The sequence below is a fragment of the Nicotiana tabacum genome, chromosome 3, assembly GCF_000715075.1.
Source record: "Nicotiana tabacum cultivar K326 chromosome 3, ASM71507v2, whole genome shotgun sequence".
NCBI lineage: Eukaryota > Viridiplantae > Streptophyta > Magnoliopsida > Solanales > Solanaceae > Nicotiana > Nicotiana tabacum.
Window position 1 is genome coordinate 154,468,012 of NC_134082.1, and position 27,994 is coordinate 154,496,005.

Consider the following 27,994-nt stretch of genomic DNA (forward strand, 5'->3'; position numbering starts at 1 on the left):
TCAATGAAGGTTACCAATTGGCAACTGTGGAAGAAACTCCAGTTCAAAAAACCACAAGCAACAACATTCAGCAAAATAATTCCATGGTAGGTGTAGAGAATGAGTCTGAGGAGCAGGAATTTGATTTTTCAACTAGACAAATAGTACAAAAGGTAACTTCTCCTAGCTCATATAGGAAACAATCATCCAAGACACAACCCAAGAAACTGAACCCTGCAGCACCTACTTTCAATCCTACAGCAATAAAAAATCATGCAGCAAATAGGGAAGCAACAACTCATTGTGTACAAAAAGATTTTGGGAATGAGCAGCATTTTCACAATGAGTCAACTGCCCTTTGGTTCCAAAAAGCATTCAAAAATAATGTTGTTCAAGTCAATACTTCATGTCAAGACATTCCTTCAAAGGACACCAAAGTTGAACAACAATTAGCAAACAACAAAGAAAATGAATTTGTTGAAGATACAGATTTTGAGAAATTCATGACCAATGAAAAAGAAAAATGGGCAGGAGGGAGACTATGGCTAAACCAAATAGAGGAAGACCTAGCAGATGGTTAGATTCCAGATACAATGCATAGTAATGAAGAATTTGGAGGAAATGAAGTGGAAGATGAGGATCAAAGTTTTAATTGTAATGTCAATGCAATCAATATTCAAAGCATCAGCGAATGCACAAATGCAGCAACAGAAAAGACAAAAGAGGGGAACATTAATACTATAGATCCAGGAGGGACTTCACATAATGTTGTTAGTAAAGTCTTGAAAGAAGCTGAAAATGCAGACAAGAAACAAGACAAGAATGCAGACAAGAACCGAACTATGACAGTGCAGTTTTATGCAAGAAGTACTGTTCCATTAAGCACCGTGCAGGATGTAGCAGGAAGTAACGTTCCACTGAACAATACAATGTTGTTGACCAATGAACATGCTGCAAAAGATGCTGAACTTATCAACCAGGCAGAGGATATTGTTACATCAAAAGAAGAAGTAGAAGCACATGATCAAGTTAACAACGCAGAACGTAAAGGTGGAGACATGGATGAGGAATCCACTATACAAAATTTCCTTAATGTTGCCAAGCAGGGAGATCTGTCGCCAAGACTAATTGAACAAGTAAAATCTGCAGCAAAGCGAAAAAAGAAACAGTCAAAAGAGACTTCTACTGTCCCAATTAGTGGAGTACAAACAACGAGAACACTGTCCAAATCCCAAAACATTTAATGGATGCCATTATATGGAATGTCAGGTCAGTAAACACAATGCAAGCATTTGAAAGGCTGATTACAATGCATAGAAAACATCATTTTGAGTTCATAGGAATCCTTGAGCCTATGCAACAGTCTCACAAAATGGAGAGGTATAGAGCAAGAATTGGTTTGGCACAGGCTGTGGTGAATGTGTCACACAAGATTTGGGCTTTTATTGATGACATTTTTGAGGTTACTATTTTATATAACATGACTCAACAGCTGACTTTGAGATTAATGCACTCTGAAACACATGTTGAGCTCATCCTTACACTAGTCTATGCCAAATGTGATCGCACTGAAAGAATAGAACTATGGGATACGTTGTATGGAATGGCATCAGATATGACGGTACCTTGGCTAGTTGGAGGCAACTTTAATGTGATATGGGATGAGGAAGATAAATATGGGGGCTTGCTAGTTTCTCTCATTGAAGTAGATGACTTCAGACACTGCATCAATACCTGCAATTTGACAGACTTGGGTTTTAAAGGAAGCATATTTACATGGTGGAATGGAAGATCAGAGGAGGACTGCATTTTTAAAAGATTGGACAGATGTTTTGGCAATAATGAATTGCAACAGACATTTCCTGGATTGGAGATAACTCACCTATCCAAAATTGGGTCTGATCATTGCCCAATGCTGCTGAAATGTGATATAGAAACTCCTCCAATTAAGAAGTCATTCAAATTTCTTAACTTCTAGACAAAGCATGAAACCTTCAAAGATGTAGTAAAAGAGAATTGGAATGCTGATTTTAGTGCTAACCCTTTATGAATTTTTAACTACAAGTTAAAGAATCTTAAACAAGCACTATCTACCTGGAGCAGAGCTACATATGGGGATATATTCCAGAAGATTGCAAGCCTTGAGGAGGTGGTCTTGGTTCATGAAAGACAATATGAAGTCAATCCTACACAGATGAATAGACAAAGATTAAAACGGGTCCAAGCTGAAATGATTAAATATCTTGCATTAGAAGAAGAATTCTGGAGACAAAAAGCTAGCATGTCATGGTTCAAAGATGGCGATAGAAACACTAAATTCTCCACGCTCAAGTTAATGGGAGAAGGAAGAGACTGAAATTATCAAGGATCCAGAATAGCCTTGGTAACTGGATCGAAGAAGATCACTTAATAGCAGAAGAAGCAATAAAGTTCTACAAGGATCAATTTACTGAGACTGCAGTTCCAAATGATTTTGACATTTTAAATCATGTACCTTCAATGGTAGATAGTGATCAACATGAAAGATTGATGGCCTTGCCTTCCAATGAATAAGTGAAGAGAGCAGTTATGGGGTTGAATGGGGACTCAGCTGGTGGACCGGATGGATTCACTGGAGCCTTTTACCAAATATGCTGGGAAATTTTTGAAGAAGATGTAGTCCGCATGGTCAAGGCATTCTTTTGCGGTTAGCATTTGCCAAAGAGTGTGACGCACACAAACCTAGTTTTATTACCAAAGAAAAAAGAAGTTACGACCTTTGCGGACATGAGACCAATCAGTCTTAGCAACTTTGTTAACAAGATTTTCTCTAGGGTTATTAATGAGAGGTTGGTTGAATTATTACCAAACATAATCTCGGAGGAACAGGCAGGTTTTGTGAAGGGCAAAAGCATAGTTGAGAACGTGCTGTTAACTCAAGAAATTATTACGGATATCAAGTTGAGAATAAAAGCAGGTCCAAATGTTGTGATTAAGCTTGATATGACAAAAGCTTATGATAGGCTATCATGGCTATTCCTGACCAAAATACTAAGGAAAATGGGATTTCCTGAAGCTTTTATTGGCTTGATCTTTGATTTGATTGGGAACAATTGGTACTCTGTTCTTATAAGTGGTCAGCCTAATGGTTTCTTCAAATCATCGAGGGGAGTTAAACAGGGTGACCCTTTGTCACCAACTCTATTCATTCTGGCATCAGAAGCACTTTCTCGGGGATTGAATTCACTACACACTAACCTGTATTTCTGTGGTTTTGGAATGCCAAAATGGAGCCCAAAAATAAATCATCTATCATACGCTGATGATACGATCATTTTCTGCTCATCTGATGAAACTTCATTGAGACTTGTCATGGAGGTTTTGAAAGCTTATGAATCATCATCTGGTCAACTGGTGAACAAAGCCAAATTAGCCATATACCTGCATCATTTAACGGATAATGAGGTGATTAACAAGGTGGAAAGGATTACAGGTATACGAAGACAATGTTTCCCTATGACCTATCTTGGCTGTCCTATTTTTTATGCAAGAAGAAGGGGAGACTATTACCAAGGATTAATCACCAAGGCTATGGACAAAATGCAGTCATGGAAAGGCAAAATCCTATCTGTAGGAGGCAGAGTGGTTTTGATCGCAAATGTCCTGCAGAGTATCCCAATTCATATGTTGTCACCAGTGAATCCACCAAGTTATGTGATCAACAAATTACATAGCATTTTTGCCAAGTTTTTCTGGAGCAGCAATGTGGGAGGCAGCACTAGACATTGGGCATCTTGGACTAACCTTTGTATGCCTTATGAGGAGGGAGGCATAGGTTTCAGGTCCCTACATGATGTATCCAAGGCACTGTTCTGCAAATTGTGGTGGAATTTCAGGACAAAACCCAGTTTGTGGAGTGCATTTATTAGTCAAAAGTACTGCAAGAAACTAAATGCAATAATTGTACCTTGGAAGGGTGGATCCCACACGTGGAGAAAAATGCTAGAATGTAGGGACTTGATTGAGCATCAAATCTAATGGAAACTGAGAATGGGATCAGCTCTATTCTGGTTCGACAATTGGACTAAGATAGGAGCCTTATATTTTCAAGTACCGGCAGATTTTGGTATCGATGAGGATATTCATAATGTCAATGATATGGTTGAAAATGGTATGTGGAATGTGGATAAAATGTTTGAGAGCCTACCTGAAGGTTTGGCACACCACATTGTGCCGAATATTAGACCACCAACTGAAAGTTCACAGTTAGATACTCCTTTCTGGATGCTTCAAACAAGGGGACATTTTACAGTAAAGTCTGCATGGGATTACGTGCGAAGAAGAGCCAACCCAAGATTAGCTTACAAGATGATATGTGTCACACCTCCTTTTTCACCTACACCCATAAGGGCGTAAAGGAGTTTTTCCATTTAAAGGACAATCGGAACGGGATTTAATTATTAATTATTCAGAGTCGCCACTTGAGAGATTAATGGTGTCCTAAGTCACCGGTTGTATCTCGAACCGAGGAAATTTATGACTCTGTTAACAGTCCGCGAACCAGAAATCCGAGTAAGGAATTCTGTTAACCCGGGAGAAGGTGTTAGGCATTCCCGGGTTCCGTGGTTCTAGCACGGTCGCTTAACTATTGTATTTGATTTTATCTGATTTTAATACCTGCTAGCTTATGTGCGTTTTATTTGTAAACCGCTTTTATTTTAAAGAATTACGATGTCGTGAAAACGCGTTTCGAACCCCGTCGCAATCAATGTGCCCGTGATTGTCAACACATTTCGACTTCATCGAGATTTGGATTTGGGTCGCATCAATGCGCACCCGAGTTCAGGAAGGTAATTTTATTAAGAGCGCGTTTAAAGCAACTACGCGTTTGCACTTTGCGAGGGCCATGGAATTTCAACTAAATGGCACACCTCGATTTCTAAAGGAATAAAATTAATTAAGTGAGGGCCATGCAATTGTCCTTCTGTTCGACATGGCACACCTCAAATTGTCCCAAAGGGTTGTACCCAATTAAAGCAGCCTATGAATGTTCATGAATTGTTCTTCTCTTTTGCTTTGAAATTTATCGTAAAGCATGATTTATAGAAGCTGAAATGGTGGGAAACCATATTAAAAAGAAAATTACTTCCAATCATACGGAATTGCCCAAGCATTTTACGAACAGATTGTCTCTAGCCTATTACCTCTAACCATTGGCAAGCACGAAACGAGGTATTAATTAATACTAATAAGACGAACGGAAACTGTAGGGTAACAAATCAGGATTCCCCTTTATATATTTTGAATTCGTAAAAAAAAAAGTTGAGCCACAGGTAAAAACATTCTAGCTACAGATAATGAGATCCAAAAACAAACCAGCTGCTCTAAAATCAAGCATACCATTTTAATCCTAACGGAGAAGACACAATAAATATCCGAAAAGAAAAAAAAAGCAATTCATGTACCTTAAGATGCAGTGGGCCAATGGATCAAATTAATCAATATGCAAACAACAATACCAAACGGATTCATCAGTGAATAAACATGAATCGATATTAACGTAGACCATATCCAATTTTACGTTGAAACTAAAACTAAAATCAACAAAACCATACCATGAACAACAGAAAACATCAGAGAACAAACTCCACCATGTATACACGAACAAATTTCAGCAAATTCATAGCACATGGATGCCTGAACAACATTTACATTTCGAGATTGAGACAAATGCCTCTAAACATCATTCGAGACAAATTTGAATAGCCAAAGAAAGGCGAGAGGAAAGCTGTAGCTTAGCAAAACAGAACCACCGAAGAACAACTCACACAACTGAACCTCAAACTTAAATTTTAAGTCCAAACAATTGAAACAAACAGACCTGGACCATTGAAAAAATCACTTAACGCGAAACTAACACGAGTTCAAGCTGGTCTTTAGCTAAATCAGTAGCATATATCAACAAAACTTAAAACTGAAAAGAAGAACCCAAAGAATATAATCCTATTCTGGAAGGATGACAGGATGAAAGGAAATAGACATATCAAACAATGCTTATGGAACTCGTCTCGAGCTTATACGAGCAAACTGAACCCAAACACTTACAACAAGCTCTAAAGAACCCATTACTAAACTATGGATCATTTGAACAATAATAAGTTTCTTTATCAAATAGCTAATCAAACTGATTCTAATAGCAAATGACGTGTTTCACTAACTCAAACGACCAAGAATCAAATCTGACTTTGATCAAACGCATTTGTCAAAACGATCAGATTCGTACCAGAATTGCAGGGCAGACAATTTCAGAGTTCAATTCATATGTAAACTAAACTAAACAGAACCGGAATAAACATGAACACATTGTTCATTTGAAGTCGACGACACTTGATTCAGAATATTCTTTAAGCTTTAATAACCGTCAAGACATGTAGGGAATGAAAGACGACTATTCAAATCAACTTCTACTAATTGAAAATACTCAAATACATCATACTACTGAGAATGAATTCATTCAACACGAGATTCGATCCCAGCACAAACATAGCACTCGAGACAGAAACACATAGTTCAAAGCACTAAAACAAAACAGAATCGCAAGAACAGAGAGATGAAGATTGAACCTGAAATTTCGAACTTCTTTTGATAACAGAATCGAAGGACATTACACGATTTCGACTCCAAACTTTCAGCAGTAAAATAACAGAAGGTTCGAAACACAGCCAAATCAATAGCAAAGGCGAGCAGCAATTAGAAATTTAGACAGCGACGAACTCAGCAATTCTCAAACGATCTCCATTTGTAAACCAACTCCATCACACGCACGATTAAACCAGAGACGATATGCGAAGAAATCGAAACTCTTTTTTTATTTTTGTTTCATTTTGTTTATACTCTAACGAAGAGAAATAGAAATCTGGGATCCTTTCTGTATTTTCTGGGATTGAAACTAAAAAAAATCCAAAACAATGAGATTTCGGTATCAATCAAACAAACGCCGAGAATCAGAAAACCAAAATAGAAATTAGAAATCGAACCTCCGAACCTTTTTTTTTTTTCAAAGAATCGAATTGAGCCCTTTTATGAAACGAATCCCTGATGAATGTGGGGCTCGGATTGAATGAAATCAATCCAATGCCTCACATTCATCCAACGAATCATCTCTAGGACCTTCCAATCGCGTGCCTCCTCTCAAAATCGAGCGAGTGAACAGAAACGAATCTTGGCCTCAAAAAATCCGTTAACAACAGCAAGAGGATAGGTAGAGGGACGCGTGGGTTAGGCCTTGATGCTCACTCGCGTGAATTTTGATGATTTATTGGGACGGATTTGAGACCTGACTCGCGTGTACTTCAAAGAAGAAGAACAGTTACAGAGGGGTGGGTTTTGGGATTAGGGGTCTGTGGGTTTGACTGATGGACGGGTCGGGTCATGGGAAAGGAGGGGTGATTTGGGCTGGGGTTGGAATGGGTATTGATTTTGGGCTGGGATCCGTTTGGGCTGGGGGTTTTAAGAACGGAATTGGCCCAGATTATCCTACTCTTATTTTCTTTTCTCTTTTATTTCCTTTTTCTCATTTTTAAATTTTTTTATAATTTTTCTAATTATTATAAAGATGTAAAACTAACATGAAATCCTAATTATTTCAAAACAAAGACTAATTAATTCCTAAAATTGTTTAAAAAAAACTATTTCATGACAAATTCACAATAAAAATCATTAAAATGCAAAAGTGAACTAATTTTGTGATTTTTCATGTTTTGTCTAAACAAATTAACCCTTAATTGATACTAAAATATAAACTAAAACCTAAATGCAAAATGCATATTTTTAAATTTTATATAAACTAAAATGCGACAATTATCAAGGAAATGACACCGAAATGCACAAAAATTGTAAAAAATAAAGAAAAATTATTTTGTTGGAATTTTTTGGGAATTATTCATATATATGGAAAAAATCACGTGCTCACAGCTGCCCCTCTTTGCTCGGAAACACGAAAGGTTTTCGGGCAAAGATAAGTGAGCAAATACGAGCGATTTTTGCCCGTTCAAATATTCTGTTGTGAAGCAATTTTGAAAAGTTTGACCGCATCCTGCTTCAGAGGTTGCCTACATATCCTGGGCTTAACAGGAATCAGGTCAGTGTAGTTCGGGAATGACCGGTAGCTGGGACTACCGGGAGCTGTGATTTCACTGCGATTGTTGTTGTTGCTGCTTGCTGACTTCCTTTATTACACCACGTCAAAGATAAAAGAATCTAAACTAACTATGCTCTATGAATTACAAAAATCCTATCTAAATTCTTCAAACTTGCTCTTGTACTTCCTTGCTGCCTCATCGACAAAATTCCCTGTTGCTATTCCCCTGGTGAATTGAGATGTTATTCCCTCTCTCCAAACTGCTGAACTTGAATAAACTCGAATTCGAATGTATTCCTCTGTTATCCAGGCGGGTTCTTGACTACTGAACTTAAAATTGAAACTACTCCTCTATTATCCAGGCGGGCTCCTGACTTCGACTGCTTAAAAATATTTAACACCTCCATTCTCCAGGCGGGCTCCTGACTGCTGAACTTAAAATTGAAACTGCTCCTCAATTATCCAGGTGGGCTCCTGACTTCAACTGCTTAAAATATTTAACACCTCCATTCTCCAGGCGGGCTCCTGACTTCGGCTGCTTAAAATATTTAACACCTCCATTCTCCAGGCGGGCTCCTGACTTTGGCTGCTTAAAATATTTAACACCTCCATTCTCCAGGCGGGCTCCTGACTGCTGAACTTAAAATTGAAACTGCTCCTCTATTATCCAGGTGGGCTCCTGATTGCTAAAATTAAGTTATATGTCTCTATTCTCCAGGCGAACTCCTGATTTCTGAATTTTGAACTCTGTACCTCTGTTCTTCAGGCGGGTTCCTGACTTCAAATATAAACAAAGAGATTGATGGGAAGCTAACAACTTGCATTGTATTACCTCCGTTCTTCAGGCGGGCCCCTGATTGCTTAAAATTTGAATGGTATGTCTGTATTCTCCAGGCGGACTCCTGATTTCTGAATTTGAATGTATTCCTCTGTTATCCAGGCGGGCTCCTGACTGCTCCAAACAATTATAAACCCAAGGTGTTACTTCTCACGGTACCAAGGCATCTTACCCGGGTATATGAATTACGTCCTATTATCCAGGGAGGTCATGACAACTTGCATTTATTCTAATCATGCAAACTTTGCAATCAAATTATATTCCCCTATGCTATTCAGGATTATCTTGTATTTAATCAAACCGCACTTTGCGATCAAACCTGATTACTGCTTGTTTTTCCTTCTTGGAGAATTCCTCCTCAACGGCTAACTTTCTGCCCCTGTTTCAATCAAAGAAAATTTCGTCAGTTTAAAACGGTGGTTAGTTGATGGCATTCTTGCTGAAAAATCCTTCCACTGCCTTGCTTTGTGTTGACTGTCTTCCACGTACTGACCTTGAACCGCTTGACTTTCTGACCAACTTTTAAATTTCCCAACATCTGGCGACCTAAATGTTTTACACCCATGCTGTTATTTCACTTTTCTGACCTTTTGTCTAAACTTTTGCCTTTCCCACGACATTCCCCAATCATTTCAACGATGAAACTTCTGTTAATTCCCTATATTCCACTTGACATCAAGTTGTTTTTGACATGCTCTGACCACGTTGAGCTTTACAATTCTGGAAGCTGGTAGTGAGCTTTGAAATCCTTTATGCTTGCATTGACCAAAACTGGTACTGAAACATCTCAGCTAGATGAAACCCTCAAAAGAAAATGAAATGCGATGATTTTTGAGTTAAGGATAAGAAGAATCCAAAACCAGATGACTGTTTTAAAAAGAGAAGGAGAAGAAACTTATCTGAGCGAAACAGCTGGTGCCAATGGTTATGACATGCATTTTGGATTGATCGGCCCAATCTGTCCAAATAACCAGCTTTCAACTGCCATACTTTCTTGCCCAGCACTTCCATCAATTGTTTGAATTACCCAGATCTTACCCTTGCTTTCCTACGATACTTCGAAACATTTTTCCACCCACAGACCTTTTGCCATTTAACCATTTTTCAACTCACTTTCGCCTCAAGGTGCCCGCGAAGGTTTTCACCAATAAGACTCTCTCATTTATTTTCTCTCAGCTCCCGTCGCCTTACGGTGCCCGTGAGGGTTTCACTCATAAGACTCTCATTTTTATCTTTTGTTCTTCTTGCTTGATCCAGAGTGTTGCCACTGCCACGAATTACCGTTACCTACTTGATTTGGCGTTTCCTAAAAATTGATCAGAAGGTCTTCCTTTGGACCGTAATGTAGGCTTTTGGATTGGGTTAGAAAGAAAGGTATGAAAGGCTCAAAACAATTCAAATGGGTTCAAATTACAACTTTCGGAATCCAACTTTCACAACAATCACAACTTCTGCCCCAGTTTTTGCTTGGGGATTTTTGGATTTCTATTTTGGTATGACTGAACCTCGGAGTAAGGCTGCCTACGTACCCTTTCGGGATCAAGTCAAACGTAGTTCACTGTATCATAATTAACTTTTGTTGTTGTGTTTTTCTTTTTTTCTGTTTTCTTCTCTTCCTCTTTCTTTTCTTTTTCCTTTTCTTTCTTTTTCTTTTCTTTTGTTTTTCTCTTCTTTCGTTTCTTTTGCTTTTCTTTCTTTTCTTTTCTTCTTCTTCCTTTTTTCTTTTTCTTTTCTCCTTTTTTTTCCTTTTCCTTTGTTTTTCTCTTCTTTCTTTTATGTTTGGCACCTGTGTTCCCTGATAGTGTCGTTGATTCCGAAAGAGGGGTATGAAAAATAAGTAAGGCTCAAAGGGGATAACAAGGGATAAGAGTATTTGGATAGCAGGACAAAAAGTCTTCATCATTTCAATCTTTAAGATATGCCAAATACAAACAGATACATTCAGAACTAAATAAATCATACATAATATCTCTTGACCACATCGGAATTGATGGCAATTTCTATACATTTTCCTTCCACACCTATCAAATACAATGCCCCGTTAGACAACACTCTGGTTACCACAAATGGTCCCTGCCAGTTTGGGGCAAACTTTCCTTTTGCTTCAGCCCAATGAGGCAAAATCCGCCTCAGTACTAACTGTCCGACTTCGAATTTCCTTGGACGCACTTTCTTGTTGTATGCTCTTGCCATTCTTCGTTGGTACAGTTGGCCATGACACACTGATGCCAATCTCTTCTCGTCAATCAAACTCAACTGCTCAAGACGGCTTTTCACCCATTCATTATTATTGATTTCAGCCTCTGCAACAATTCGCAGAGACGGGATTTCCACCTCTGCGGGTATTACTGCCTCGGTGCCATACACCAATGAATAAGGAGTCGCCCCCACCGAGGTACGAACGGTGGTGCGATATCCTAACAATGCAAAAGGTAATTTCTCATGCCACTGTCTAGATTATTCAACCATCTTCCGGAGTATTTTCTTTATATTCTTATTGGCTGCTTCAACCGCACCATTTGCCTTGGGACGATATGGAGTGGAATGCCTATGGGTAATCTTAAACTGCTCATATGTCTCCTTCATCAAATGACTATTAAGATTAGCCCCATTATCCGTGATGATTACCTTTGGAATCCTAAACCAACAGATGATATTTGAATGCACGAAGTCGACTACAGCTTTCTTAGTCACAGACTTGAACATCTTAGCTTCCACCCATTTGGTAAAATAATCTATAGCTACCAAAATAAACATGTGCCCATTTGATGGTGCTGGATTAATTGGCCCAATAACATCCATGCCCCACACAACAAAAGGCCATGGTGCGGACATCGTATGTAGTTTTGATGGTGGAGAGTGAATCAAATCTCCATGCACTTGGCACTGATGGCACTTACGCACGAAACTGATACAGTCCCGCTCCATGGTGAGCCAATAATAACTTGCTCGGAGAATCTTTTTTGCTAGAACGTACCCACTCATATGCGGTCCACAAACTCCAGAATGTACCTCAGTCATGATAGATGTAGCCTGTCTCGCGTCAATGCATCTTAACAACCCGAGATCCGGAGTTCGTTTGTACAACACTCCTCCACTAAAGAAAAACCCGCTTGCCAATCGCCGAATTGTTCTTTTCTTATCACCGGTGGCCTGTATCGGATATACTCCTGCCCTAATGTACTCTTTGATATCATGGAACCACGGCTCGCCATCAATTTTCTCTTCTATCATATTACAATAAGCATGCTGATCACGAACCTGAATCTGCAACGGATCAACATAAGCCTTATCTGGATGATGCAACATCGACGCCAAAGTAGCCAAAGCGTCGGCAACCTCATTATGAATCCTTGGAATGTGCCTGAATTCTATGGCCTGGAAACATTGACAAAGCTCATGCAGACACTGCCGATACGGTATAAGCTTCAAATCCCGCATTTCCCATTCTCCTTGAATCTGGTGTACCAGTAGCTCCGAGTCACCCATGACCAAGACTTCCCGTACACCCATATCCACAGCTAATCTCCATCCCAATATACATGCCTCATATTCTTCCATGTTGTTCGTACAGTAGAAATGAAGTCGAGCTGTAACAGGGTAATGCTGACCTGTTTCAGAAATAAGTACCGCTCCTATTCCCACGCCTTTCATATTCGCAGCCCCATCAAAGAAAATTTTCCATCCTGGCTTCTCAGCTTGTTCCAATTCATCAATGTGCATCACCTCTTCATCAGGGAAATAAGTTTTCAAAGGTTCATAATCTTCATCGACGGGGTTCTCAGCCAAATGATCGGCTAGTGCCTGTGCTTTCATTGCAGTCCGTGTTACATAGATAATGTCGAACTCTGTAAGCAAGATCTGCCACTTTGCAAGCCTCCCTGTGGGCATGGGTCTCTAAAAAATATACTTCAACGGGTCCAAGCGAGATATAAGGTAAGTAGTGTAAGATGACAAATAATGTTTCAACTTCTGTGCCACCCAAGTTAAGGCGCAACATGTCCTTTACAGATGAGTATACTTAACCTCGTAAGATGTGAACTTCTTGTTGAGATAGTAGATAGCCTGCTCCTTTCTGCCCGTAACATCGTGCTGCCCCATTACACAACCGAATGAATTATCCAAAACTGCCAGATATAGAATCAAAGGCCTCTCTGGTTCTGGCGGGACCAACACGGGTGGATTCGACAAATACCCATTTATCTTATCAAAAGCCTCCTGACATTCATCAGTCCATCTAACCGCAGCGTCTTTCTTTAACAATTTGAAAATTGGCTCACAAGTTGTCGTGGGCTGAGCAATGAACCTGCTGATATAGTTCAATCTTCCCAACAAACTCATCACCTCGGTTTTGTTTCTTGGAGGTGGCAATTTCTGAATAGCTTTGATCTTCGACAGGTCTAATTCAATACCCTGCCGGCTGACTATAAACCCCAACAACTTCCCAGATGGCACCCCGAAAGCACACTTTGCAGGATTGAGCTTAAGATTGTACCTGCGAAGCCTTTGAAAGAACTTTCTCAAATCTCTGACATGGTCGGATTGCTATCTAGACTTCACGATCACATCATCCATGTACACCTCGATTTCCTTATGTATCATATCATGGAATATGGTTGTCATGGCCCTCATATAAGTTTCCCCAGCGTTTTTCAAACCAAACGGCATGACCCGATAACAATACGTTTCCCACGGCGTGATGAACGCCGTCTTTTCTACATCTTCCTCGTCCATTAGAATCTGATGATAACTCGCATAACAATCCACAAAAGAGCCAATATCATGTTTGGCATAATTGTTGATCAGTATATGGATGTTGGGCAGTGGGAAATTATCTTTTGGACTTGCCTTGTTGAGGTCTCGATAATCGACGCACACCCTGGTCTTGCCATCTTTCTTCGGCATAGGCACGACATTAGCTAACCAAGTGGGGTACCGTGTAACCTGAATGACCTTTGCCTCAAACTGCTTGGTAATCTCTTCTTTGATCTTCACACTTATGTCAGTTTTGAACTTTCTTAGCTTCTGCTTGACAGGGAAGAGTGCCGGATCGGTGGGTAATTTATGAACCACCAAATCGGTGCTTAGACCTGGCATATCATCATATGACCATGCAAAAACATCTTTGTACTCATGCAATACTTTAATTATCTCCTCCTTGAGTTGTGGCTCCAGATGAACACTTACTTTAGTTTCCCGCACATTGTCTTTGTCCCCTAGATTGACTACTTCTGTGTCATTTAGGTTAGGTTTGGGTTTTTCTTCAAAATGACTTAATTCTTTACTAATTTCCTCATAAGCTTCATCGTTGTTACAATCCACCCCATCATCACACTCGATTTCTTGTATTATTACTTCCGAGCTAGATTGGCTTTTAAAACTGGGACGAAGATTCCCCATGCATGTCATATCATTGATATCAGCATAAAAAGAACTGTACAAAAGAAAAGAAAATGGAAACAAAATTAGGAACGAAGAAAATTGCATTTCATTGAATGTAAAGATAACCAGGTTTTAACTCATCCAAACGGACGGAACATAGCAACTGGATTACAAACCCTGGAATAATCCAGGTGTCAAAAGGAAAACAAAACCCACTACCACGGCTCTCTCCGAATTGGAAGAGGAGTAGCTTTCCAATTGTTGATGTTAGCATGTGGTCCAATGTACTGTATATCTGCTCCGCTTGACCCTTCCCCGGCCTCAACCATGTTCACTTCAGCAAATACTCTCTCGAACGCCTTATCCAAATTCCCCTCTGACCCAATCAGTGAACCTGACACCTTTGCCAATGACTGTTTCTTGCTACCCGGCCTGACGAAGGACCTGGACAAACGTGGAATTGGTTTGGGAAGAAACCAAGCTTTCTTTTTCAATTTACGGGCCTTTCTAACATCTGCCACTGTTGGTTTGAACCCCAATCCGAAGGTGTCCAGATTTTTGGGTAGGGAAACAGGTTGAATAATGCCCTGAAGTTCAGCCCCCAGACCTTTCCCCGGCACGAACCCGTTACCCAGCATTTCTGATACTACCATGACGGTCGCAGCTACCACCCTGGGACATGGAATGCTTTCACCCTCGGGCACTCTACTCACTAGGACCGTGTCGAAGACCTGATAAACCCATGGTCCCTTATCATCTTTAGTTTCTATAAAGGGCACAATGGCATCATTCATGGCGCATGTGGGATCTTCCCCATATAACACAATTTCTTGTCTGTCCCACTTGAACTTGACCATTTGGTGCAGCGTGGAAGGCACGGCTTTGGCCGCGTGGATCCATGGTCGACCCAACAAAAAATTGTAGGATACTGCATCATCCAACACCTGAAATTCCATAGTGAACTCGACTGGACCAATAGTCAATTCGAGTACAATGTCCCCTACTGTGTTTGTTCCCCCTCCGTCGAACCCTCGAACACAAATGCTATTTTTGTGGATTATATCATCATCGATCTTCAACTTGTTCAATGTGGACAGCGTGCAAATATTAGCACTCGACCCGTTATCGATTAGTGCCCGAGTAACCATTGAACTTTCACACTTTACCGTCAAATAGAGAGCTTTATTGTGTTATGTGCCTTCCATAGGCAATTCATCATCAGAAAATGCTACCCTGTTCACTTCAAAGATCTTGTTGGCAATTGTCTCCAGATGGTTCACTGAAATTTTGTCGGGCACATGAGCCTCATTCAATATCTTCATCAAAGCTCGGCAATGCTCGTCAGAATGAATCAACAACGACAACAACGAGATTTGGGCCGGTGTTTTTCTCAGTTGTTCAACAATAGAATAATCTTGCACTTTCATCTTTTTCAGAAACTCTTCTGCCTCTTCTTCACAGCCTTTTTGACTGGCACTGGATTGTCTTTAGCGCCCTTAGCCTTTCTCAACTATTCGAGAGCAAAACAACGTCCTGACCGATTTAGTCCTTGTGCTTCACAACTCTCTTCCTCAATTTCCTTTCCTTTGTATGTCACCACTACCTTGTAATATTTCCACGGTACGGCTTTGCTATCAACCATGGGTAACTGGACTACTGGTTTTATGACAATTGGTTCTATGTAGGCCCCTTTCACAACCACCACAGGTGCAGATGATGACCCTGGTACCACTAACTTGACTGGCTCTGGCTTTTTTGCAGCCACAAACGGTCCCTTTCCCATTACCAACGCTGGCTTGTCTTTTATTGCTTTTAACTGAACCACTGGCCTTGCACTCACTGTCTTTTCCTTGGCTTCCGTAGAACGAATCACCATCACCACCTGCGAAGGTTTTTTAGGCTCTGTCCCCTTATGTATCAGTTCGATCATATTGGCCTCATAATGCGCTGGTAACGGATTTTGATTGATGTTTGGGGCCTCTGGAGCCTGTACTTCAATATGGCAATTATCAATGAGCTCTTGTATCGCGTTTTTCAACTTCCAACATTTTTCAGTATCATGCCCCGGCATCCCTGAGCAATACTCTCAGCTGACAGAATTGTCCAGGTTTCTGGGAAGGGGGTTTGATGCTTTGGATTCAATTGGGGTCAACATTCCCAACTGTTTCAATCTATGGAAAAGAGCAGTGTAAGATTCTCCCAGCGGAGTAAATGTTTTTCTGTTTGGGGCCTTCTCACTTCTAAAAGCTTGGTTTGGGCGGAAGCTGGTTCCTGGTCCATTTGCCCTGGGAGGTGGATAGGTGTTTTGTGGGGGTGGATGTGTGTTTTGGGGATTCGGTGCACGCCATTGCGAGTGCACCGGAGGCTGAGTGTAGGTCTGGGCGTGGTGGATAGAAAAGTGTGGTTCTGGTGGTGGATAGTAGTGTTGTGGTGGGCCATATGGGGTATATTGGTAGTTTGGGTGGTGGGGTCTAGGTTGGTTTTAATAGAGTGGAGGGTTATTGGGCCTGGACCAGGCATTAGCTTCAACCGTAGCAACTTCTTCCTTCTTCTTCTTTCCAAGCACACCACCAGTACCGCTTTGGATGGCCTGGGTGGTTGCTTTCAATGCCGAGTAGCTCAAGATCTTATTAGATTTCAATCCCTCTTCAATCATGGCTCCCATTTTTACCACTTCATTAAACGACTTTCTGACGGATGTCACCAGATGACCAAAATAGGTAGGTTCCAATGTTTGCAAGAAGTAATCTACCATCTCACTCTCCCTCATTGGAGGATCAACCCTTGCAGCTTGTTCCCTCCAGCGGAAACCAAACTCTCTAAAACTTTCCCCAGGCTTTTTTTTCCAGTTTCAACAATGACAAACGGTCGGGGACTATCTCAAGGTTATATTGAAAATGGCCAATGAATGCCTGTGCCAAATCATCCCATGTATACCATCAGCCGGGGTCCTGTCTCGTGTACCATTCCAGCGTGGACCCGCTCAGGCTTTGACCGAAATATGCTATCAACAATTCATCCTTTCCCCCAGTGCCTCTCATTTTTCTACAAAAGCCACGCAGATGGGCTACTGGGTCACCGTGCCCCTCATACAAGTCAAACTTCGCCATTTTAAACCCCGCAGGCAACTGAACATCAGGGAAAGGGCACAAATCTTTGTATGCGACGCTGACTTGGTTACCTAAACCATGCATGTTCCTGAAGGATTGCTCCAGCCTTTTGACTTTACGAATCACTTCCTCCTGTTCTGTATTCTTAACCGGCTTCTCAACCTCTCTCGGGATTTCAAAATGGGGAGAATAGGTATATGGCTCGGGCGCTTTGAAAGTGGGTTCGGGAGGGTAATATTGGGTGTCGTGAGCTTGGAATAGCGGCTCACTGGACGATCTATGTAATGGGGCTGGGGGAGGTGCCACAAAGACGGGAACCATGGATGGTGGAGGGTTCTGTTTAGGGGGTGGAGTTGGGGGAGCGTATGAAGTGGTACCATAACCCTGGGTGTGATAGGGGAAGGCTGAAGATGCGTGGGGAGTGGTAGGCTCCTGAGCTTGAGCCAGGGGTGGGATGTAAGATGGATTAGCGGGATATAGTGGTGTCGGATGTCCCTGAGACCATGCCCGATGCATTTCAGCCATTTGTTCTTTTAATTTCCTCATCTCTTCTTTCATAGCACCCACATCTGTTACCTCAACTTCATTTGAAGGGTCTACGATGCTGATTTCCGAATCCTGCCCTGTCATTTTTACTTGATCTTTCGACCGGGTGTTGTACGGGTGAGTTGCCAGAATTGCCAATCAACTAACCACCTGCCTGGACTCACACATTTAGACAACCACTTTGTTAGCGATTAGGTTTTAACAGATTTAACAACCGCACGTTGGCATGAATGCACTTATACAGTTAATCATTTCTATTATGCATTTGCTCGATCGCATGCGTCATCCCGGCACTTCGTTCCTTGTTTCTTTTTACCCTTCTTTCAAATTTCCTCACCTCATCCCTCTCTTATGCTCTTCTCTTTCTTTTGTTTCTTTCTCTTTTGTGTTTCCGCTCATTTCTCTTTTATTTTTCCGCTCTTTTCTCTCTTTCTCTCTTTCCTTGGTTTTTTCTTTTTTTTTTCTTATGATTACTGTCGAATCTTATAGGGATTGCCTACGTATCTTGACCCCGCACGAATCAGACCAAACGTAGTTCATGAAAATAAATGCAACAATACAGGGTGGAAAGTTTTGAAATTTTTAATTTTCATTACTAAAACAAACTATTACAAACTCAACACTTTTCGGAATGAAACTAACAGACGCAAATTAAAAGCAAATACAGACTCTAAGACTGCAGACGTACTTGACCTAGAAAGATAACGGACATACGAAAGATTGACTCAAAATGGTAGAAAATTACAGACACGGACTATGCATACTCTAGTGCTTCAAACTTAGGTGTCCGCGGGGCGTCGTTCGGCCTCGCCGCTGGCCTAGGATCCAAATCCATTTCAAGCTGCTCTAACTCATTCATGGTTCGCTTCACATAGATCATCACTGCTGAGACAAAAGTAGTATAGGTCATGTCTTCATAAACCCGGCATCTCCTGAAAATGGCATGAGCAATGGCTCTATTCCTGTCTTTTGTTTGCTTCTTTTCTATGAGCAAGCATCTTATCTGATCGCTGCACGTCTTTAAAGCTCGAGAGTTCTGCAGGTGTTGGTCTTGCAGCCGCTGCACTTCTATCTCCATTTGGGCCAACAAGTCGTAACAATGTCCACTTTCAATTTCAAAATCTCTAGCCTGCCTAACCGCTTTACCCTCAAGGGCAACCACTTTTCTCTTTAAATTGGCAAGAATTTTCTCATGGTCCCTTTTCAACTGAGTCAAGTACTGGCGACGCTCCTCTGTTCTTGTAGCCCACTGTGCTTTAAGTTCTGCCATGATATTCTCAGATTTTTCTAATTCATCCTGCCATTCCCTGACTTCGTTTTCCAATCTTTTTATCAATTGCTCATCAGATCGGCTCCTCGGTTGCTTATCGATGGTTATCTTCAATTGCCGGATTTGTGCCCTAAGTGCTTCATTTTCTCGAGCTAGTCTATTCTTTTCACCTTGATCCGCAGCAACTTGTACACTGTTCTCGAATTTCAGACTCTCAACTTGCTGCTTCAATTTACCAATCTCAACTCGATAGCCTTCTTCCTTTGCTAACCAATCTCACTGCTCTTGGGACGACTTGGCGAAATCTTCGAGATGAGGTCTTTTAGCCGGTCTCCCACATGCCACGTCACCTCTGAACCAATCATGATACCCTAGGGCAACTTCCCCTTTAACCCTATCAGACACACAAGTGTTTGCCATCAAATGTTGACACTCACTCAAAATTTGGTGAACTTCTTCCTCGGGGAATCGACCGTCAGGACTAATTTCGACCACTTGGGTACTCAGATCTTCATCTCTCGGTACTACTTGATATCTCCCGAGTTGCCTCAGAACCCGATATGGTGCATAGGGTTGGATGCTTTTGAGTCCCATCAACAAAAAATGCGGGCGGGCTGCTGGCATATATATGACCTCTTCGACAGGCAACCATCCAAGCACCCACTGTATCTGGCTGGCATTGAGGTTCCGAAATAATGATGTCCAGGCCGTGACTCCTTCAGGTAGACTAGCCCCTTTGATTCTTGTGTAAAATTCTCCTATACAAGTTTTCTCAGCCAAACCATAACTCAATAGCTGATAGCGATGGCACAAATGCTCAGTCATCCACATTTGTAACAACAAGTTATATCCCTCAAAAAATTTGCCCCCAGCTTTGCACGCAGTGAGAGCCCGGAAGATGTCATCCACGATCATAGGTGCTAAAGTGCTTTTACCCATGGTTTGCAAGGTATTGACGACCCCTGCTACTTTCAAATCAATATTACCATCTTTCCTTGGGAATATTATGAGTCCCAAAAAGGCTATCATAAATGCCACCCGTCTGTGTTCCTCCCATTTTTGTCGGTTACTTCTACTGCATAGCTTAAAATCTGGATTGTTGAACCCGCCCACATGGCCATATCTATCATATATGAAGCGGAAACTGCAGAAACCCTTTGCAAAATCTGGATGATGAGCTGTTCGGGGTATTTTCAAGGAATCCAAGAACCGGTGTATGGTAATGGCTCTAGGAGCCACCAAGTATTTGAACCTCAATGGAGCTTGATCACTTCCAATATACCCCGCTATTTCTTCCAATGTTGGGGTGAGGTCAAAGTCTGAGAAATGAAATACATTATGTGTCGAATCCCAATAGGCGACCAATGCCCTGATGATATCCCCCCGAGGCTGGATGTTTAATAAATCCGGAAGGTCTTTCAAATATTTTTTCACTTCGTCTTGCCCCTCTTTGCCTAAATCATTCCACCATAATTGCAGCTCAAAAGGGATTTTGGTCATTATTGAAAAGGGCTCATTTATCATCGTGTTCATCCTGCACATTTATTAAAGCGTTTAAGCAAAAAGAAAACTTTTATTCGACTCAAAAAAAAACTATCTAATATCCAGCTTATTCACGATTCTTACTTCTCTTTTTTTAAGATAAAAATACCCAGTATTGCAACACGGCCTTTCAACGCCTTGCGGACGAAAACCTAAGGCTGTGAGGGTCGAAAAACAAAAAAAATGAAAATATGACCAAAGGTGGCTGTTTATGCAAAGTCAGCCTTCCGGCGCCCCGTTTGGGAACATTTGGCTATTTTGACAAAAACAGCATCACCTGGTTTATTTATGACAAAAATTAAAATTTTGATATTTTTTAATTATTTTTGCGAAGGGGGGGTTGGACCCGATGAGGGTTGCCTACGTATCTCACGCCCTGTGAGAATCAAACCATGCGTAGTTCGGGCAAATTAACTGAACTATTTTAAAACATGACTCTTTTCCATTTTTGTTTTTGGCATTTCATAAGCGAAAAACTATTTTTAGAAACAAGACTCTTTTTTTTCTTTTCAACAAATAATAAAACAACCTATTTTTCAAACTAAAAATAAAAGACTTTTTTTTCCTTTTTCAACAAATAATGAAACAACTTATGTTTTTCGAACTAAAACAAAAACTTTTCTTGTCCTTTTCCTTTTCAACAACCAACTTTCCAAAAAATAAAAGACTCTTTTTTTTCTATTTTTCCTTTGCTTTTTTTTTTAAGTAAAACAAAATAAAACATTTTCCTTTTTTTTCAAAATTTCGGCAGAGTTCCGCCAGTAATTGGTCATTGATTTTTTATTTATAAAATAAACAATTAACTCCCTAATTGATATTCCTTTTTTCCCCCTTTAATCTTTTTTTTTTCTCAATTTTCCAACATTCCCGAGATTCAGAAACCGGTCAACATGCAGGTTCGAAACAAATATATGTACAGAGCAAGTAGGATGCATCAGGACGGTCTTTTCATTTCAGGTTGCTAGTCCTAGACGGACCCAACCCCTGTGTTGAGTCCCCTAAGTCAAATGCAACATGATGCAAATAACCGTTCCTACTAGGGATCCGGCATGAAGTCATGTTATTCTATGTTCAAAAACCTGGGTCAGTGTTCTAGACTGTGTACCCGAGCGGACAACTCGAGTCGAGGAGGGGGCAACTTACCGGGAACCAAAAGGCCATCCGGCTTTGTAACTTGTCCGGCCTCTTTCTTATTTCAAGGTATGACACTAACAGAATAGGGAGTCTCAACAGTAAGCACATCCCCGGAGGTGAAGAGAGAAGGGTGTCGGCGCAGTTTATATATAGTTCAAATAATATCAAAGCGGTAACATTTAGCACATTCAGCATGAAATATGTAGGAAAATCAAATGTAATGAAATACAACAATTTATCTAAGCTCAAATTCTGAACCCTGAACCAGAGATTCTGGGTTCGATCCCCAACAGAGTCGCCAGAGCTGTCGCACCTCCTTTTTCACCTACACCCGTAAGGGCATAAAGGAGTTTTTCCATTTAAAGGACAATCGGAACGGAATTTAATTATTAATTATTCAGAGTCGCCACTTGAGAGATTAATGGTGTCCCAAGTCACCGGTTGTATCCCGAACCGAGGAAATTTATGACTCTGTTAACAGTCCGCGAACCAGAAATCCGAGTAAGGAATTCTGTTAACCTGGGAGAAGGTGTTAGGCATTCCCGGGTTCCGTGGTTCTAGCACGGTCGCTTAACTGTTGTATTTGATTTTAGCTGATTTTAATACCTGCTAGCTTATGTGCCTTTTATTTGTAAACCGCTTTTTATTTTAAAGAATTACGATGTCGTGAAAACGCGTTTCGAACCCCGTCGCAATCAATGCGCCCGTGATTGTCAACACATTTCGACTTCATTGAGATTTGGATTTGGGTCGCATCAATGCGCACCCGAGTTCAGGAAGGTAATTTTATTAAGAGCGCATTTAAAGCCACTACGCGTTTGCACTTTGCGAGGGCCATGGAATTTCAACTAAATGGCACACCTCGATTTATAAGGAATAAAATTAATTAAGTGAGGGCCATGCGATTGTCCTTCTGTTCGACATGGCACACCTTAAATTGTCCCAAAGGGTTGTACCCAATTAAAGCAGCCTATGAATGTTCATGAATTGTTCTTCTCTTTTGCTTTGAAATTTATCGTAAAACATGATTTATAGAAGCTGAAATGGTGGGAAACCATATTAAAAAGAAATTTACTTCCAATCATACGGAATTGCCCAAGCATTTTACGAACAGATTGTCTCTAGCCTATTAACTCTAACCATTGGCAAGCACGAAACGAGGTATTAATTAATACTAATAAGACGAACGGAAACAGTAGGGTAACAAATCAGGATTCCCCTTTATATATTTTGAATTCGTAAAAAAAAAAAGTTGAGCCACAGGTAAAAACATTCTAGCTACAGATAATGAGATCCAAAAACAAACCAGCTGCTCTAAAATCAAGCATACCATTTTAATCCTAACGGAGAAGACACAATAAATATCCGAAAAGAAAAAAAAAGCAATTCATGTACCTTAAGATGCAGTGGGCCAATGGATCAAATTAATCAATATGCAAACAACAATACCAAACGGATCCATCAGGGAATAAACATGAATCGATATTAACGTAGACCATATCCAATTTTGCGTTGAAACTAAAACTAAAATCAACAAACCCATACCATGAACAACAGAAAACATCAGAGAACAAACTCCACCATGTATACGCGAACAAATTTCAGCAAATTCATAGCACATGGATGCCTGAACAACATTTACATTTTTGAGATTGAGACAATGCCTCTAAACATCATTCGAGACAAATTTGAATAGCCAAAGAAAGGCGAGAGGAAAGTTGTAGCTTAGAAAAACAGAACCACCGAAGAACAACTCACACAACTGAACCTCAAACTTAAATTTTAAGTCCAAACAATTGAAACAAACAGACCTGGACCATTGAAAAAATCACTTAACGCGAAACTAACACGAGTTCAAGCTGGTCTTTAGCTAAATCAGTAGCATATATCAACAAAACTTAAAACTGAAAAGAAGAACCCAGAGAATATAGTCCTATTTTGGAAGGATGACAGGATGAAAGGAAATAGACATATCAAACAGTGCTTATGGAACTCGTCTCGAGCTTATACGAGCAAACTGAACCCAAACACTTACAACAAGCTCTAAAGAACCCATTACTGAACTATGGATCATTTGAACAATAATAAGTTTCTTTATCAAATAGCTAATCTAACTGATTCTAACAGCAAATGACGTGTTTCACTAACTCAAACGACCAAGAATCAAATCTGACTTTGATCAAACGCATTTGTCAAACTATCAGATTCGTACCATTATTGCAGGGCAGACAATTTCAGAGTTTAATTCATATGTAAACTAAACTAAACAGAACCAGAATAAACATGAACACATTGTTCATTTGAAGTCGACGACACTTGATTTAGAATATTCTTCAAGCTTGAATAACCGTCAAGACATATAGGGAATGAAAGACGACTATTCAAATCGACTTCTACTAACTGAAAATACTCAAATACATCATACTACTGAGAATGAATTCATTCAACAGGAGATTCGATCCCAGCACAAACAGAGCACTCGAGACAGAAACACATAGTTCAAAGCACTAAAACAAAACAGAATCGCAAGAACAGAGAGATGAAGATTGAACCTGAAATTTTGAACTTCTTTTAATAACAGAATCGAAGGACATTACATGATTTCGACTCCAAACTTTCAGCAGTAAAATAACAGAAGGTTCGAAACACAACCAAATCAATAGCAAAGGCGAGCAGCAATCAGAAATTTAGACAGCGACGAACTCAGCGATTCTCAAACGAGCTCCATTTGTAAACCAACTCCATCACACGCACAATTAAACCAGAGACGATATGCGAAGAAATCGAAACTCTTTTTTTATTTTTGTTTCATTTTGTTTTTACTCTAACGAAGAGAAATAGAAATCTGGGATCCTTTCTGTATTTTCTGGGATTGAAACTAAAAAAAATCCAAAACAACGAGGGTTCAGTATCAATCAAACAAACGCCGAGAATCAGAAAACCAAAATAGAAATTAGAAATCGAACCTCTGAACCTTTTTTTTTTTCAAAGAATCGGATTGAGCCCTTTTATGAAACGAATCCCTGATGAATGTGGGGCTCGGATTGAACGAAATCAATCCAATGCCTCACATTCATCCAGCGAATCGTCTCTAGGACCTTCCAATCGCGTGCCTCCTCTCAAAATCGAGCGAGTGAACAGAAACGAATCTTGGCCTTAGAAAATCCATTAACAACAGCAAGAGGACAGGTAGAGGGATGCGTGGGTTAGGCCTTGATGCTCACTCGCGTGAATTTTGACGATTTATTGGGACGGATTTGAGGCCTGACTCGCATGTTCTTCAAAGAAGAAGAACAGTCACAGAGGGGTGGGTTTTGGGATTAGGGGTCTGTGGGTTTGATTGATGGACGGGTCGGGTCATGGGCAAGGAGGGGTGATTTGGGCTGGGGTTGGAATGGGTATTGATTTTGGGCTGGGATCCGTTTAGGCTGGGGGGTTTTAAGAACGGAATTGGCCCAGATTATCCTACTCTTATTTTCTTTTCTCTTTTATTTCCTTTTTCTCATTTTTAAATTTTTTTATAATTTTTCTAATTTTTATAAAGATGTAAAACTAACATGAAATCCTAATTATTTCAAAACAAAGACTAATTAATTCCTAAAATTGTTTTAAAAAAAACTATTTCATGACAAATTCACAATAAAAATCATTAAAATGCAAAAGTGAACTAATTTTGTGATTTTTCATGTTTTGTCTAAATAAATTAACCCTTAATTGATACTAAAATATAAAACTAAAACCTAAATGCAAAATGCATATTTTTGTATTTTATATAAACTAAAATGCGATAATTATCAAGGAAATGACACCGAAATGCACAAAAATTGTAAAAAATAAAGAAAAATTATTTTGTTGGAATTTTTTGGGAATTATTCATATATAGGGCAAAAATCACGTGCTCACAATATGGATAAAAGGTTTACCTTTCAAGATATCCTTCTTCCTGTGGTAGGTGTGGAAAGCCAAACTGCCACTTGATGATTTATTGCGTAAACTAGGATACTCAATGCCATCTAAATGTTGGTGTTGTGCTGATCCTAAGGAGGAGTCATTACTACATCTGTTCTTCACATCCAATGCAGCTAGAAGTGTTTGGACTTATTTCCTGAGGAGAGCAGAAATTGCATTAGATGGGTTGTCATTACATCACGCAATTACAAAGTGTTGGACAACACCAATTGTACCTAGATTGAAGCCAGTATTACAAGCTTTACCTGCATACATCGTTTGGGAACTTTGGAAGAGAAGAAATAGTTTGAAATATGGAGAAGCAGTGTTAGTGAGCAGAGTTATTTACCAGGTGTCGTCTACTGTGCAAGCACTTGTCCAACTGAAAAAGCCTGGACTACGTGTGCCTCAGAAGTGGCTAGACTTACTGACAATGATGGTGCAATACACACCTCGACTGAAATATGATAAAGTGTTATGGGAATTTCCTTCAAGAGGATGGATCAAAGTTAATACGGATGGAGCATGTAGAGGGAACCCAGGGAGGAGTTCAATTGGTTTCTGCATAAGGGATGAGGTAGGTGATTTGATATATGCAGAAGGAAGGAAAATTTCTGAAGGAACCAACAATGAATTAGAAGCTGTAGCTATTGTGGAGGCATTGAAGATGTGCAAAAATCTTAATTATTTCCAGATATGGCTGCAGACATATTCAATGCTGTTAAAGAACATCATAGAGGAATCATGGAAGCCTTCTTGGTATGTTACTGAACATGTAGCGGAGATTTTAAGATTGAAGGAACAAAGTATCATCAAGGTCACACACATATTCAGAGAAAGGAATACATTAGTAGACCACTTTGCCAATTATGCTCTAAATCAAGGAAATACTGAATGTCATGGTTTCTGGGATATGGACTCAATAGGAAGGAGGATTATTAACGAAGATAAGATGCAATGTCCATACATAAGAGTGAAGGTTGCAAGGAATTAGGAGGAAAAGAGGATTCATTTTGTTACCCCACTCGAATCATTCTTGAGGAGAGTTTGGCTAGCAATTTTTCGGATAACTTTGTTCACTTTTTTGCAGGTATTTCATCGAAGCTAAAGCCTAATCTTACAGTAGAATCTCAAGTGGTGGTATTAATGCATTGCATTCAATCCACTGGGAGGACATTAAAGGTGAGCTTTGGCGACTTTTACAATGTTCATTTCATGGCAGTCATTCACATCAAAGGGAAGTATTAACATAGCATGGGAAAACAAGAGGGGCACGTGAAGTTATGGACAATAACAGATGCCAAAATGCTTGGAGAGTGCACCAGCACGCTAGGGAATTTCTAGGAAATGCAGGAATCTCACATTTTGGATGATGCAAACGAAAGGGTATTCTTTTAATACAAAGCACTGTACAATTTAGCCTTCACAGATTCCTACAAATCTGTTCATGTGCACACATGGTTTACTGTGGAACGCATGGAAGAAAACACATGTTGTCAACAAAAGTATCACATGGAAAATGAAATTAATCTTGGATAAAGAAAAACATGAGGCTGAAAATTTTCAACAGATGCTTTTCGACAGAAGAGTCATCGCATGCTTTCAGTTTACTAGGATACAAAAGTAGGTCGACAATGCATGTTTCCTGCGGAACACGCATGGCAGCAGATGTACGCTGAACGCATCTTTTGTTGGAGATGCACGCTTCGCAGTCATTCAAACGTGAGAGAATCCAGCAACTTTATGCGACCAACATGTGGGAGATAATCTTGAGGAATATTGATGCACGCATGGACGCTGGTAGATTTGAAAACAAAAGCACATGCGGCGTGCTTTTTTGGGAACAGATGAAATGCAGTATTCTATAACTGGATGCACGACTGCCTCCTTCACGACTGACTTGGGAATGGGATTGCTGCAATTTTCAATGGATGCTTTTCCATCAATGCTTCAAGCGCTAAGCAATGGAGACAGAAGAGTCAGCTCACGCCTGGTGCCTTTAAGGCAGGCTGGATAATGAATTGCAATTACAATTTTGGTCGTGCATGAATTCTCACGTTGCTGGAGATGCACACATTACTGAAAACATGAACATGGGAAGACAAAAATGTTTGGTTTGCATGCTG

At 40.2% G+C, this 27,994-nt stretch overlaps 2 protein-coding genes across 2 annotated transcripts; both read left to right on the forward strand.

Moving 5' to 3' along the window:
* The first annotated feature begins 1,222 nt into the window (after window positions 1-1,222).
* LOC107798019 (uncharacterized) lies at window positions 1,223-2,335 on the forward strand. Its single transcript, XM_016620944.2, has 2 exons — window positions 1,223-1,932; window positions 2,083-2,335. Exons 1-2 carry the CDS (start codon window positions 1,223-1,225, stop codon window positions 2,333-2,335), a joined length of 963 nt encoding a protein of 320 aa, XP_016476430.2.
* A 1,673-nt stretch (window positions 2,336-4,008) lies between these two features.
* Window positions 4,009-27,885, forward strand: LOC107798017 (uncharacterized). Its single transcript, XM_075246731.1, has 4 exons — window positions 4,009-4,269; window positions 25,873-26,827; window positions 26,959-27,050; window positions 27,727-27,885. Exons 1-4 carry the CDS (start codon window positions 4,009-4,011, stop codon window positions 27,883-27,885), a joined length of 1,467 nt encoding a protein of 488 aa, XP_075102832.1.
* The last annotated feature ends 109 nt before the right edge of the window (window positions 27,886-27,994 follow it).

Coding starts and splice junctions, on each gene's coding strand:
- LOC107798019 (XM_016620944.2), top strand. CDS start 1,223: ATGGATGCCATTATATGGAATGTCAGGTCAGTAAACACAATGCAAGCA. Junction 1,933..2,082: donor GAAACTCCTCCAATTAAGAA/GTCATTCAAATT, acceptor TACCTGGAGCAG/AGCTACATATGGGGATATAT.
- LOC107798017 (XM_075246731.1), top strand. CDS start 4,009: ATGGGATCAGCTCTATTCTGGTTCGACAATTGGACTAAGATAGGAGCC. Junction 4,270..25,872: donor AAACAAGGGGACATTTTACA/GTAAAGTCTGCA, acceptor TTCCTGTGGTAG/GTGTGGAAAGCCAAACTGCC. Junction 26,828..26,958: donor TAACGAAGATAAGATGCAAT/GTCCATACATAA, acceptor ACTTTTTTGCAG/GTATTTCATCGAAGCTAAAG.